Below are 16,849 nucleotides of genomic sequence, written 5' to 3'. Positions count from 1 at the left end.
ATATACATATATACAATAAATAAATATATTTAATTATTATACTACTTCATGTCGTACTTGTTCACTCAGGAAATAATATATTTCAAAAAAAACGACAATTTTATATTTAATTTTCTTTCATTTTGTTGAATATGAAAAATTATATAATTTAAATTGATGTGAATATTTTTAATAGTTCGAACATGCATAAACTAATTTAGGAAAAAACAAAAACCTTAAGAATTTTCAACTATATTAGTTATAAGTATATTTAGGGAATAGTTATATAAATGAATCTTACGATTTTACCCAATTTTTATAATTATATATTCTCTCTAATAGATGGCATTTATTAATATGTTGCGCCATTATACATTTTTATATAAACACAAATTTGAAAATTTTTACAAATGGAGATCCAGATAAGAAAATTATTTAAAGATACTAAAAAATAAATCTTTTTGAATGCAGTTATATCTATCTGTATGTATATATATACTACGTAAATATGAAAATCTGAAATAAAAAAGACTACGATCTCATTTTTGTGTAATATTAAAATTTAATATGTATTATATAGTCTATTATAAATTTAAAGATTTTATATATTGTTTTTTAATTATTTTTTAGAAAGGAAATTTGTTAACTTACATTAGTTTCAATTTATCATTATATCATCAAAATAATATATATATACACTGTGTTTTTATAACTATCTATATTTACTCTATTCAAAAAGTATTATGGAATATAACTGTTTCTGCTTTTATAGATAGATTTTACAAAACATCTAATTTATTTTATGTTAATATATGTAGTTTAATATAAGATTATGGGTAATATTTATTATTAAATAAATAGAAAATAGATAAGTTTTTATCTCCTCCGTAAAAATGTCAAAATTTGAAGAAATGCATTAAATATTTTTCTAAATTTTATTGTATATTTTTTTATATCTTATTTCATTGTATTTCTTAAGGTTATTATTTTTTTACAATGATTTTTTAATGGAATTAATTTTTAAGCAACCTATTTAGTAAAAGTGTTATTTTATTACATTTTTCTTTTTTAATTTTTTCACTTCTATAGAACCTATAAATTAATATTTTTTTATTTAAAAAATAACATTATAAATAAATATAAATTATTTAATTCTTAGATTTAATAAATTTTACTTTAGTGATGATAAATAAAATGCATTATTTTAAATTATATAACAGTTATAATATGCATTTATAATAATATGGAACAAACATATAAAAGTGTTATAATGGAAAATATTTTTTAAAACAGAAAAGTTTGTATGTAAACTAAATCCTTGAGTATAATTTTTATATAATTACAATATAAATTCTCTGAATAAGGTAGGTTTATATTACATGCTATGTTAAATATATGCCCTTTAAAATTTTGTCATTTTTTGTTTCCGTTCAGTAGTATTAATACTATTGTATGCTATGCAGCAATAAATGTTTTGCAATTATAAGATGATTATTTTAAGGTATAAACTATACAATAAAGTAAGCGTATTCTTAGGATGGTAATGAACAAAATAAATGAATATATTCCTAGTATAAGCTAATGTACGTATTCTCAGCGCATGTATTTTTTTTATTTTAATTATGAAATAAAATTCATATGAACTAAAATAGTTATTTTATTTTAATTGTCTTATGGAAATTACTGCTAATAAAAATTTAGAATTGTCCTGTTAGACCATTAATATATATATATATGTATATTTTTTTTTTTTTTTTTGAGCATTTATGAATTATATTAGATTTAAAAAAAATGATTTATTTTATGGTTCTTTTTTTATAACGTTTTTGAATATATTTACAAAAATGTATTTAAAATTATGTTTGCCTTTTTATACTCTATATTTTTACTTTATTTATGTAATTTTGTGCTTTTTTAAAATATAATATAACAATGTAAAAAAATATACGTATTTATCGCTATTTTGTAGATAAACTATTATTATTTTCCTTAATTAAATATATTGTAGCATTAAATTATACTAATATGAAAAAAGACAAATAATCCTTACCTCTATTTTTTATTTGGAGTTGTTCGAATTTATATTATGAGGTGTAATGATAGTATAGATAAAAATTTGCCTTATATTTTTTGATAACTCACCTAAAATATACTTATAAGTAAATATTCGTTATACGTAAGTAAATTTATCATATCATAAATAATAAAAATATAATTTTTTTCATTGTAGTGTACCTTAGGTAAATCTTTAGATAATTAGAGCAGAAAGGATCGAACCTTAAACTGAACAACTGACATATTATTATCAGAAAATGAGTAAGGTACAAATAATATACTATTAAAGATATATTATATCAATTTGGATAAATGATAAAGAGAATGAAGATGATTATGTTAAATGGGCTTATGGTTGAAAAGGTTAGCGTAAGGTTAAATATAATTCAAATACTACATAAAATAAATTAGTCAAGAAATGAGAGTTTATTATATGAGTCATTTGCAGTGATAAATATATTTTTGTTTTTGAAAAACAATTATATAGAGGATTTAGTTATATATATTAATGCCGAAAATATATCAATACTACACACAAAAAAAGTATAAATTATTCATCATTTATGAGTATCTCATTATTATTTACTATATGGGAATATTTTCATTTATAATATTTTTGTTAATTTTTTATTTCTTATTCCGTTATTAAATATATTGTTTATTAGATTAAGTGTTACAAAGAAAATTATTTACTCTAATAAGGTATAACTTAAATATAGATAATTACTTTATATTGTAATTTATTGGCTATTTATAAACTGGTAAACATTTTAAAATAAATCATTAGAATATGAGAAAATTAAATTATATCCTATTTACATTTCATATATTGTTTTCTGAAATAATATTTTTCATGAACCTAATGAAATCTTTCTATGTACTTAATGATATTATATTCTTATTAAAAACAACTGTTGTATAATTATAATTCTATTCTTATGCTCCCTGAATATATAGAAATACATATAGATATACAAAGTAAAGGAAAATATATTAAATATTTTTAGTATTTAAAATGTTTCAAAATTATCCTTATTATAATAATGAATTATATTGACGTAATTTAATACTCTTATGCATTGTATATATATATATATATTTTTTTTTCTAAACATATAAATGTAAAATTGATATTTCTCTATATTTACAATATAAATGTGTGCTTCATAAGAAAAAATTATATATATAATATGTATCATGCATATTTTCATTATGATAAATATGTTATGGTTTAATTTAACATATAAAATCATAGTTAATTTTACTTCATTAATCTAGTAAAGTGATTTTTATTTTTATAAATTATATTTTTTATATTTTTTATGGTTTTAAGTGATAATTTGAATGATCTGTTAAATAAATTTTTGTATATTAGTTTAAATTTCAATATATTATGTTACTCTTCATATAATAAAATCAAAAACATATTTGTTTTTGTGTTTATATGTATTTTTTATTTAAAAGTATATATAAAAAGTCATATTTATAAAAAATTTATTATGCGAAATGTATGTTTCATAACCTATTTGATGTAATCATTTTTGGAATAAAATTTCTGTATTGTTCATGTATGAAAATATGAATAAATAATAATGTAATTTTCCTTTAAATTGTAAATTATAAGTGGAATATTATCGATTTAAGAATTCTTGAATTATTATTTTTAAATGAGGGATTATGAATTTCTAACATCACTTTTTATCTTATATAATTGTTGGAGCTAACAACTATTCTAAAATATTACTTAAATATAGGTGAAATATATAATGATATCAAAAAAACCATATTTATTTTACCACTGAAATAATTAAAGAACTAAATTATATTACCCATAATATTCTTATGTATTATACTTTGTAAAAAATTACACTATAAATAGTTATTTTTTTATTTTTATACTTCTTATATATATATATATATATATATATAACACTAAAAAAAATACAAAGTAATATAAAAAAAGGTCGACAAATTTATAAATTTTTCTTTTATATAGAATAATATAAATTATATCTAATTGAACACAATAACCTTGGACAATTAAATTAATAAGGTAAAGGATTAGTTTTTATATACCTTTTAAATATATACTTGTTAAGTGAGTTAAGCGATTTTCTATAAATTTGTTGTTATAAATATGTCACAGATCATTAAATAAAGTATATATTTATTAAGAAACCAATTATAATAATACAAAAAAATAAAACAAAAAGTTGTGCAAAATATTGTTTTCTTCATTTATTATTTTATTGTTATAATAATTAATATTATTCTTAGTATAACAAGTTTTTCCATAATATAAACGTTATAAAGTTATAAATGTTAATAAGAAAATATAAGTTAATTCAGTAGTACTTCAATCAGTGCAGAGAATAATGTATTGTCTATATTCTCTATATTCTATATGTACTCTATAGTTAGAAATATTATAAAATCATATATATGATTTTTTTTTTTATTTTGTAATTTAGTAAAAATAATTATTTTATTAGCTTACTACATTAAATAAATAATTTATATGTTTTGAATATTTATAATTGAATTTATTTTATATTATATTTTGTAAATTTACTTCATTATAAACAGTATTAACATAACAATTTTAGAATATATTATTGCACTTATATATTTTTTTCTTTGTTATAAAACAAATTGCACTTATACAATAATTTTTATGATTTTATAATAAGGAAAAAAAATTAAATAAGAATAATATAGTTCTATAGGATTAAAAGTATATTATATTATTCTTAATTATATCATTTCGGAGTTTACTACCGTATTAAATACTTATATCATGGAACAAAAAATTAAGTCGCTGTTATTTATTAAAATTATTAACGTCTAACCTATTAATTTGGATATGTCATTATATTTCTACAGTATAATATCACTATTTAAGGATATGTGTGCTAGTTTTATTTTTCGTATTTTATTTTTATTTGTTTTTGTTTTTGTACGAATTTATACATTTGATGAATAATCTTTTTTTTTATTTTTTTTTAGAGTGAATTTAACAAATCGTTAGTTGAAAGCTACAATAATCGTAGTAACTTATATAAAAGGAATTATCGTCTAATGGCAAAATATAAGCGCGATAAGCTTTCAACTACAGTATGTTTAAAAGAAGAGGTACAAAATGGAGTACAAGATAAAAAAGATATAAATAATAATGAAAAATGGGACGAATATAAAAAGAAGCAATCATGTGGAAGTTCATCTATGAGTACAAGAGGCCATAAGAAAAATAAAAAAAATAAATCATGTATATTTGAAACAAATAAATATTCCAATTTAGAAAAAAAAATATTCAAGGAACTTGATTACGTAGATTTTCTTAGAAACAACAGAACAATTAGTAATAAAATTTACAAAAAAATAATGCGTAAAAAATGTTCATTAAGGATCGTTTTGCCTTTATTATTGTTATTATTTTTATTAATAACGTTTATATTAGATCTATCAAATAGTTTTGGACTCGTAAAAGGGTTGTGTGAAATATTGAATTTATACGCTAGTAAATTTTGGTACAGTTCTTTACATTCGTTTTTGAAGAAATTCGCCTTTAAATTGGTTATTTAAATCAGGGGATAAATTAAGAATATAAAGTATCAGACGGGGCTAATATTGTGAAATTTATATACGGTTATACTTATGTTTATCAATTTTTTGACTTTTTATTATATGTCATACCTTTCATTATATTAGGTGTCACAATTATATCAGGGGTTATTTATTACCATAAAAAAGTTAAGAAATATGAAAAAATTAAATTTAGGAAAAGATATAATGAATAGAATGTTATATATTTTTTTATGCAATGAATTCGTTAACATAAACGAACATATATAATATTTTTAGTTATGTATTTATTAATTTTACCTGTTATTACTTAAATTTTATAATTTTATGAGTGGACCTAACTATAAGTATTATATTTTGTGCACTGTAATCTAAAAATATTATCTTTTTAGTATTTTTCTTTGATTTGAATTTTTTCATGTTTTTAAATGTATACTTTAATGTATTTTTTCAGTTTAATTAAATATTTTGTTTTATTGTATATATATTTGTATACATAAATAGGTTTTTATATAAAATATAAGTTTATGAGTTATAATTAAAATATAATAGGATAACTCACATAATTTTATTGAAGTCCTTCTTTAATTTATATTTGAACTATAAGAAATTATACTTTCTATTTTTTCTCATACTCGAGAATAAAATTATTATTTATAGGAGTATTTATAAAAATTGTATTACTGTTTTTATATTGTAAATATATGTCTTGTATTGTATTTAATGAAATTAAGTGAATATACATTGTTGTATTGATATATATAAGTAATGTTATTTAAAATAAACTATGAAGTTTATCCTTTTATATATGTAAGTTTTATAACAGAAAAATGTATTAATACAAGCGAAATAACATTTTGAATGAACTAAATAAAGAATCATGTTAATATTAATGAATCACTATAAAAATGTTTTTATCAGTACAATATATGATATAATCCAATCATGTAAAAAGTATACATATATGAAACGTTTATAGTTTAAAATTATTATATATATAAAATCAGTGTTCAGGGAAATAAACAGTTCTATTGCAACAAGTATTAATTGTAATAATAAAATTAACAAAAGTTCATTTTTTTTCTTTCAATTACTTGTATATATTCATATAAACTTATATAATATTTGAGCATATAGTATAACAAATGGATTAACTTTATAGATACATGTAATTGTAGAAACATTATAAATCATTATATCATAAAAGGCACATAAATAAAATCATGAAATTTTATCAACATAATTTATTATTAAAATGTAAAGCATTTGTTAAAGTATAATTCCTAGGAGTATAAGAGGAAAAATGTAACATTTAAAGGAAATATAATAGAAGAATGCATATTATTCAAAAGTTATGGATTAAATTTCTGCTGTAAATGTAAGTATATTTTTATTATTATTTAGAAAAAAATTATATTTAAAGAAGAAAAATTAATTTCATTATATTAGGTACATTATTGAAATTATTATTTATTAGAACAACAATATATTAAAATAAATGATGTATTTAGTATAATGCAGTAACGAAAACGTTATCGATTGTACAGTGAATGCAAGAAACATTGCAAAATTAATAGGAAGATATATATATACAGCCATAATTCACCTTGTATTTATTTAATTAGGATAAAACTAAACATATTTTAATGCATAAAAACTGTTTACAAACTATACTTTAATTCTAGAACAACATAATAATTTAGATATGTATATAAATAATTAATAAGAAATAATTTTGAAAAAATTTGTAGAAACAATGACCGTTTTTAATCATGATAAATTCTTAGTACATATAAATATTTAGCACGATTTCATTATATATATGATATATTTTTAATAAGTTATATATGAATTATTATAAGTTATTAAAATTGGTTAATTTATAATATAGATGGATATATTAACCTAAGTTAAAGAGTTAATAGAATTGTTATAGTTTCAACAAAATTAAAAAAATTAAGAGCATTTATAAATTAACAACTCGTCAAATGATTTTAAGCAATGAAAGTAAAATAATCATGTTGTTCATAAGCTGTTTCTTTAAAATATATATGTAGAACTTTAACTTTAATTTTTTTTACTTTTTTATAATATCTTAATTGTTTCAATTGAATAGTAATATTTTAGAAAAAAAAAAAAAATAGTTTAATAATTGATGATTACAATAATATTTTTTCTAGATAACATTTATATACGTATTAGATTCTCTTATATAATAATTAAGAAAGGGAAATATATAAACACAAAACATCCTAACTCGTAATGAAATTTTTAACGAAACAATATTTATGTATGTTCATTTTTTAAATTATATCCCTAAATTAAATTACTGACATTATTTATTTGTAAAAGAATAAATAAAAATATGATATGTTAGTTTTAAAACTCTCAACATAGAATTTACTATATCATATATTTCAGTAAATAATTCTATCATCTTTTCTTATTTTTTGTATATATATTATAAACTGAAAAAACTTATTTGTAAATATATTTTATTTGAAATATTTTAAAATGAACACAATTACATATAATATTTATATATTAAATTTACACCTAATTTCCATTTTTTGTCTTTTATTTTCTATTATGTTAATATATGTTATAAATACATATATTTAATTAAAAAAATATAAAAAAAATTAAATCTATATATATTAAACGTTTCATTTAGAAAAAATGGGGGTTAATATAACTTAAATGAACATAATATTTTAAAATATTATAATGAATAAAAATTTTTTTTGTCTTTATTTACCTTTAAATATATGTATCTTAATGGATTAGATGGAATAATATGAACTTAATTTTTTGGAAAAATTATATATAATAAAGGAACACATGAGCTCAAGTAGTAACTAATGAAGGCGTTATAAATAATTTAATAAAAAATTTTATACAGAATATTGCTATATTTGTTTATTACTACAATTATTGCTATTATTATATTGTTATAATAACTAGTATTATCTAAGAAAAATACAACAAATTATCCCAATATATAATTATCGTAGAGTTATAATTATTAATAAGATATCATCCTCAAAATTATCAATTATTGTTTTAATATGTAAAAAAATATAATATACATATATAAATATTATCTATATTCTCTATTGTATAAGAACTCTATCAACGTAATAATATATAGCATATTTTTCTATTAGTTTACTCTTAAAAGATTTAAGGAAAAATTAGTTACGTAGTGCACTACATTAAATAATTGTATATTTTGAATACTTATGAATGAATTAATATTATTTATTTTAATGAATCATATTTTTTTTTTGAAATTTACTAAGATAAAAATATATGATATATTTTTCCAGTTATATTTATTTACGGATGTGGTAACATGTATTATATTTATATAAATTTAATTATTTACGAAGTAATAATAAAATTAAATTAAAAATTTTTTTTTTTCAATATTATCTCTAGAAGTATATTATATTATTCTTAATATTTTTACTTAGTGAATATATCAGACTATTATATAACTAAATCATGGAACAGAAAAATGAGTTACTCTTATTTATTGAAGTAGCTTCGTCTATTCTTTTATTTTGGATATGCCTTTTCAACCATGATGCAGTATGATAATTTTATATAAGGATATTTATTCATACATTTCGTATGTAATTTTTATTTATATTGTTTCTTTGTATTAATTACTTATTCTTTACATAATAAATATTTACGTTATTATTTTTTTTTTTTTTTAGAACATTTTTAACAAATTGTTGGATAAGAACTGCTATCCCTGTGAAAAATTAGATACAAGAAATTGTAGATTACTAACAAAATATAGTAGGGACAAAATTTCAGATGTTGCAGATTTTAAAGCAAATATATTACATAATAGAGAATATGAAAAAAAAAATATGTATAATAATGAAAAAGGAGTCAAAGGAAAAATACAGGAATATAATAGAAATTCGTTAAGCAAAGCTCAATTCTATACAGAAGTTATTGATTTTAATAATGGAATGTTTGATGGAAAACATTTCCATTTTGAAAAAAAATGGATTAAAAAAAAAGATTATGAACATTTTCTTGAAAAAAAAAGGAGAATGTGTGCTGTAGCTTTAAAAAAAATAAAATTTAAAAATTATGGATATATAGTTGCTATGTTTATCATTTTTTACTTGTTTGCAATAGGAATACCCTTATTAGGAAAATTAGATTTTTTCAAAAATGGATGGGAAAATCTTAGTGAAGAAAATATATGGAGAATTTTGTGTGGATTTGTAAAAGAGTGGGGGAAAACAGCAAATGCTTATGTATTTTTAACATTATTTTGTATACTTATAGTTATATCGATAATTTTGCTTGTAACAGGAATTTGTAAGATCTTAAGGAATAATGAAAAATATAGCAAAATTAAATTGATTACTGAGTAAAATAAATAATAGTAAACGTATATTTTTGTGTAATTCAGTCTTTGATTTTAAGTAAAATCTGTAATATATTTAGTTATATTCTTAATAAACATCCTTAAAATTTCTAATATATTAAAAATATCCATGAATATAACACGTCTTTTAAATACACAATAATATAAATATATGTTCTATATTTTTTTGTGAAGTTGAACCTTTAAAATTTTTCCTATCATTGTTTTAACATATAATTTATGTTTATCTAAAAATAATTATTATAATAATTATACTTGTACATATAAATAGTTTTCTGCGAAAAATATATGTCTGTGCTTCAAAATGAATAAATAGTAGAATTTTTAGTATAATTTTATATATCTCATATAAATTATATTTTAATTAACAATTAATGTTTTCTATTCTGTAACTTATTTTTTTATAAAATCATTATTTGTTAAGGTAATTAAAGAAAATATATGGTTTGATTTAAATTAACAATAAATATGTTTTGTTTAGTTTATAATAAAACTATGTGAGCACGCCATTTTGCATTGAAATATATATAGAGATATATTTTCGCACAAAAACATTATTATTATTTATTTTATATAATATTTTATATGAGCTATATGTAGGAAAATATATTTATCTAAAAAATATTCTTATAAGTCTTTTGGTGTTTTTCTTATTACATAATTATTAAAATAAAAATATATAATAAAATAATATCCTTTTTAAATATGAAAAATTTATGATTGTTTTATAATTTTTGCATTATGAAACTTCGTAATTATTGAAAAGTAAAAACTAACTATTATATTATTATAATCCCTGATTGTATTGTTGATTCTATTTTTTATAAATTATTTTAATATATATTATTTTGGTATTATATAAATATATTATATATTTATTTTATTTTTTATATCATTGAAAAGTTAAATTTGTGAATTAGTTTTAAACAGATATTAATAGGTAATATTTTCATTTATTTAGAATGTAATAATTAACAATATACTATAAATAAAGAGAATATAAAATTTTTATATCAGATGGAATAATTGAGGTATATAAATATATATAATTTGTTACTGAAAATGAATATAAAAGTAGTCATGTTTTATTGTATGTAGATGTTCTAAAGTTATATAATCGTTTTGTTAATTTGCTACAATATTATTGTATTCTTATTGTATTAATATTTTAAAATAATAATACATCTAATTTTGATTAGTAATTAGAGAAAATAGAATCAGAAAATATAATTAATGTTTTCAAATTAACAATGATATAACAATAATATATATAACATTTTTTATAATTATTGACTAGTAAAATAAATTATAATTCATGTTTACATTAAACACATTAAGTGTTAATATTTATAAATCACTTAATCACCTATATTTTGTTTATATATTATATTATTTTATTAATTACATTCATGGATGAATATTTATAGAAGAAGATATATATCCAAGCATTTGAAAGGATAGTTACAAAGTAGAAATATATAAACTCAATAGATTATGTATATTTTTCTAGTGATATAAGTATTATTAATTAATTTTGGCTTAGGTATTTCGAAAATTAGATTTTATTTCGTGAAAATTTCCTTGCTATAACTTTTATATATCAATATTATATACATTTCATATATTAAATTTTTGAAGTATATAGTGTAACACAGTTGTTGAATTAATAATAATTAAATACTTATTGTATGGATAATATATCTTATACGTTTTTTTTTGTGTAATATAGTTAATTTGTTTTTTTTTTCGATGATCTTTTGTAAAGAATTATTATATTATACTATTATTATAGTGATAATTATATGCATATTTTAGTGTCTACTAAATAACTATTGTATTTTGTTCTAATTATGAAGATTTTATATAAGCGTTATTATAAATCCATTTATTTAAAATTTTTTTAAAATAATACTAATTTATGTTAATGTATTGAACATTTATGATTTATATTAAATGAAAAATATAACTGATTAACACATTTTTCAGGGTTCCATTTCATTGTGTCTATTCCATGCGTTATTATAATGTAATATCCGAAACTTAAGCACAGAATCCTAAGCATAAAATCTAAATAATGAAACCATGAAACGTAACATCTTTAGTAGTTAAATAGAGGCAAATTTTATAAATGTTTTAATATTTATTCTTAGATATAACACTTGTTTGATTTACCTCTATGTTTTTTCTAATTCAAAGCTTCTTATTCATTTAGCTATAAATTCCATTGTTTATTATTTTTCCTTTTCTTAACAAAGGAATACTTCTATTAATTAAATAAAAGAGTTTATCCATATTTACTTCTTTTTGTAGTCTCGAAATATTAAAGTAGATAGAATTTTTGTAAATTATCTACTAATTTTTCCATTGTTTTGCTTTTTTGTGAATAGTTTTCAAGTTATCAGTCAATTTTTCAATACGAATATATAAACGTTATCATTGTAGGCCATTCTCATAGAATACTATCTATCGCACGTATTATATTCTTAATATTTGACATGTATATAAGTGAATTTAAGATATGTATGTTTTGTCTACGAACATATTTCTATATTTGTTAAATTATATAATTTTTAATTTTTCGTTAATATGGAATATTGAGTTACAATATATGTTGATAATGCCAAAAAAAAGGGAAAATTAGTACCTTTTATTTTTTGTTATTAAAAATTAAACAAAAAAAAAGGATATATATTTGTATGTAAAGAGGTAATACAATGAAATATATTTTTAAAGGGATACTTTATTAGAAGAAATGAAGAAAAAAGGAAATAATAAAATTTTAGATAATATATTAACTCTGCGACTGTAGAAAAAAAAAAATATATTTAATTGAAAACCATCTTCCAGAAGTATAATAAATAAAATAAACATAAAAATGTACTAGAAAGTATTTAAATATTTTAATCCTTTATAATAATAGTTAAATATATAGCGTGTAATCCTTTCAATTTATATTATATAAAATAATACAAAAACTTCATACATATAATTTTGAATAATATTATTAAATGTCATAATGTGAAACATTATGATTAAAAATGATTATTAAATCTTATTTATCTAATAAAAATATAATAACCTTTAAGTCAATAAATTGAGGGTAATTTATATAAATACTTTTATAAATTAAACAAAGCTCATGTTATATAGTGCAAAGTACGCTTTTTTTTATTCAATTTTTTTTTAATATTAATGAGATAAAAAAATTTATTCAAATGTGGATTTATATACTCTTTTTTTTTAATATTAACTGTAGAATGAAATGTTTATATTCTCACTAATAAATTTAAATATAAAGAAAAGTGTTTAATTATATGAGATATACTAATTATAGAAGTATGATTATGATATATGGAAATAAATATAGTAATAACTAAGAATTATTTGTGTAATAAAAACGCATAATGGTATATATAATTATAAATATTAAATTATTTTTATGACTTACAAGAAAATAACAAAAGTCCTTTTTTAAAATATTATATTTTACATATACTAAAAAAATTCTATAACCAAAAATAAATGTAAAAAAATAAACACTATTTAAACACAAATACAATAAATGCTAATAAATTTAAAAATAAATGGTGATTTTTTATTTAGGTTTCAAAAATTACATTTACCATTATATAAGTATTCTATGTTTTGAGTTAATGTGATTTTTCAAATGTAAACACTACCCTCTTCAATTTTTGTTTTCAGTGATCGAGCTTTATTTTTATTCTACTTTTTTTTTTTTAGAATAGTCATCTTCTTCCTTTAAGAAAAATATAAGATATTCACTTCACATGGCTCTATAATGAAAAATAGTTAACTTATAAATCTCTATTTTATATATTTTTCATTATGCATATTTTTCTGTCTCCTAGCCTTCATTTTTGCATGATGAAATATCCACCTTGGAAATTAAATAGAAGAAAATTTTGTAATTACGTTCCGTTCATTTTTATATAATATTTATTATTTTTATTCACAAGTCTATTTCATCTTTTTTTCTATAATCCACCAATTCCAGTATTTATTTTCTATCCAATTTATATAAAAGGATGTTAACCAATTATTATAAGCCCCCATAGTTTTTATGCACCACTGTGTCAACTTTGGGTTATTGTTATCTACATATTTTTTATCAATACGCTTAATTAAAAGGTCCCACTGTTTCTTTTCATTTTTTCTTCTTTTTACCCAATATAAAAAGGATGAAACTTTTATATAAATATCTGGATCTTCATGTAATGCTTTTTCATTCCAATGTACCCAATAACGCTCTTCGTAAAATCTATATGGATCTGAATTCCATTTATATTTCTTCGTTTTACTCCAGTTAATCAATTTGGATGTCATAATTTTATTGTAAGAGGATATATTTTCGTTGAACCAACTTTCAAAATCTGATATTATATAATCTAATCCACGTGTTCTGAACCACTCTATCCATTCATCGTCACTCCAGTTAGAACATACATCATAAAGATCTGTCTGATATTCTTCGTGCATTCTGGGATTATAATGGGACCATTTTTCCTCTAATCTGTTTAAAAAATTATTAAATGCTTCATTTTTGTTTTTTAACCATGCAGCATGTTCCTTTTCAAAATCGTCTATCATTTCTTTTTTCTGTTTTCTCAGCCATAATTCCCAATCAAATGTTTTACGTGATTCTGATAGAATGTTTTTCTCTATCGTTTGTCTTAAATATGCTATTGGCATATCTTCAGAAGTAGTATAAGATTTACAAAGTGCAGGTTTTGTTTTTCCAGTAAATATCTAAATAAAATATAAAAAAGAATATATGTTTTTTATATTAACATAATTTTTAGGTAGAATTAACTAAAATTTAAATATATTTATTTGAAATATTTTATATTACCCCACTACAGCAACCATTAACATTTTCAGAGGTAGAAGATAATTTAAATATAATAGCGGACGCTAATACAAAAAGGAGTATTGATTTCATCTTAAATATTTTATAGTTTTATATTATATTATTTATCTTTCAATAAAATATATTAAATTACAAAAGCATGAACTCTAAAATAATAAGTATAAAAATAACGCGGAACATGAGAAAATGGTTTACAAAAAGTATTTAAATTACTATTTAAAAAAAATAATAAAATAAAAATTTTTCAATGAAAAAAATATGGATCCAAAAAATTAAGTATTATAATTTTTATAATAAGGTTAAAACAATTCTATAGAGAAACACCTATATTTACTTAAATGTAATTAAATATTTATTTATGTACCTGTGTCATCTTACAATATTTTAATAATATTTAATTATATTTTTTATTATTTTTTTTTTAAATATTTAATTTTAAAATATAAATAATAATAAAATATAGGATTATTGTAAAACTTAAACTAAACATGTATATGTATATATATATATATATAGATAGATAGAAAGATAAAATTTCAAGCGTTATGATAAGTAATCCAATTCGTTACTTTTTAACATATAAGTATATCATCAATATTATCCATATATGTTTTATTAATAAATACCTTACCTCTTTATTAACATTCTTGTTATTATAATTTTTTTTTTATGAAAATATTATTCTGCGTAATTATGTGAATATAATAAATATAATAATTTAGAAATGAAGATAAAAATTAAATTAGAAAAAAATACAAAAAAATAAAAATTACAATATTGAATTTATACTTAAATTATGTTTAAACATAATTGACAATTATACAGAGAATAATAATAAGGAATTAAAAAAAAACTTTTCAACATTTAAAATGGATTATATTTTCCTTAGGTTTTTTTACACTTTTTTTCAAAATTTTAGGAGTTTTTTTAATTTTGTTTTTTATTTTTCTAATCGTTCTATTATTTTCTGAATTTATTTTATGTATTATATATATTCTTCTTCGTTTTTTATTTTTATTCTCTTTTTACTTTATATCTTAATTTTTTAAACTTTCTTAATTATTTCTTTTTTTATGTTAATTATTGTTTCATTTTTTTATTTTATTTTTAGCTTCATATTTTATATTTTTTGTACAATTTTTTTTTATTAATAAACGAAGTTCTAAAAAAAAAATTATGATGCTTGCCATTATTTTTCACACAATTTGTTTAATTAAAAGAAACATTATTTACATATTTTTATTATTTAATTTTTTTACTGATAGAATATTTCTGATATTAAAATATAAGAATAAATTTAATGAAATATCCTAAGAAAAAATTATTATATATCTCTTTGGTATGAATTTTAATAATTCTAAAGAAAACGGAATAACAGTTTGCTTGTATAATTTTTTACTATTATACGTTAATAACAGGAATATTATTTGTTATATTAATAAAATTTTATAATAAAAATATTTTTTATTTATTAATATATATTAAGAATTGTAATTTTAAAAAATTTAAATTAATATTTTCAGAATAATTTTAAAAAAAAATTTTTCTAATAGGAAGTAAAATATTATAAAAAATATGGGTACCAAACTTTTTATGGTTGTTGAAATATGCACAAGGTAAAAAGGGATTTATATTTTAAAAGGAAAAATTAACTTATTAAATTTAAAAGTGAGTATTTAGTTAAAAATTAATTAATATCATGTTTTAGTGAGAACATAAAATGATAATATCATAAAATATATTTATATAACGTAGCATAGCATGGCAAATGAATAATAATATTGAAAAATGGATTTGATATATCATTTCCATGATTTACTATAAAGTTGATATTTTTAATAATATTTTATAAATCATTAATAATAATTATTTTACATTTTAGCAATTTATAAGTAATACAATAAATAATACAATCCTTTAGAAATATC

The 16,849-nt window shown here is 18.5% G+C and overlaps 3 protein-coding genes across 3 annotated transcripts; 2 read left to right on the top strand and 1 right to left on the bottom strand.

Moving 5' to 3' along the window:
* Nucleotides 1-4,831: 4,831 nt before the first annotated feature.
* Nucleotides 4,832-5,616, top strand: PmUG01_00053900 (fam-l protein; the record flags this gene model as incomplete). Its single annotated transcript, XM_029004400.1, has 2 exons — nucleotides 4,832-4,876; nucleotides 5,041-5,616. The coding sequence occupies 2 exons, from the start codon at nucleotides 4,832-4,834 to the stop codon at nucleotides 5,614-5,616; spliced, it is 621 nt and encodes a 206-aa protein (XP_028859064.1).
* A 3,507-nt stretch (nucleotides 5,617-9,123) lies between these two features.
* On the top strand, nucleotides 9,124-10,019 carry PmUG01_00053800 (fam-m protein; the record flags this gene model as incomplete). Its single annotated transcript, XM_029004389.1, has 2 exons — nucleotides 9,124-9,210; nucleotides 9,342-10,019. The coding sequence occupies 2 exons, from the start codon at nucleotides 9,124-9,126 to the stop codon at nucleotides 10,017-10,019; spliced, it is 765 nt and encodes a 254-aa protein (XP_028859063.1).
* Nucleotides 10,020-14,011: 3,992 nt separating this feature from the next.
* Nucleotides 14,012-14,993, bottom strand: PmUG01_00053700 (tryptophan-rich protein; the record flags this gene model as incomplete). Its single annotated transcript, XM_029004378.1, has 2 exons — nucleotides 14,012-14,800; nucleotides 14,904-14,993. The coding sequence occupies 2 exons, from the start codon at nucleotides 14,991-14,993 to the stop codon at nucleotides 14,012-14,014; spliced, it is 879 nt and encodes a 292-aa protein (XP_028859062.1).
* Between the last annotated feature and the right edge of the window lie 1,856 nt (nucleotides 14,994-16,849).

Source organism: Plasmodium malariae (genome assembly GCF_900090045.1).
Source record: "Plasmodium malariae genome assembly, contig: PmUG01_00_28, whole genome shotgun sequence".
Lineage (NCBI taxonomy): Eukaryota > Apicomplexa > Aconoidasida > Haemosporida > Plasmodiidae > Plasmodium > Plasmodium malariae.
This window is presented reverse-complemented; position numbering and strand designations above follow the sequence as displayed.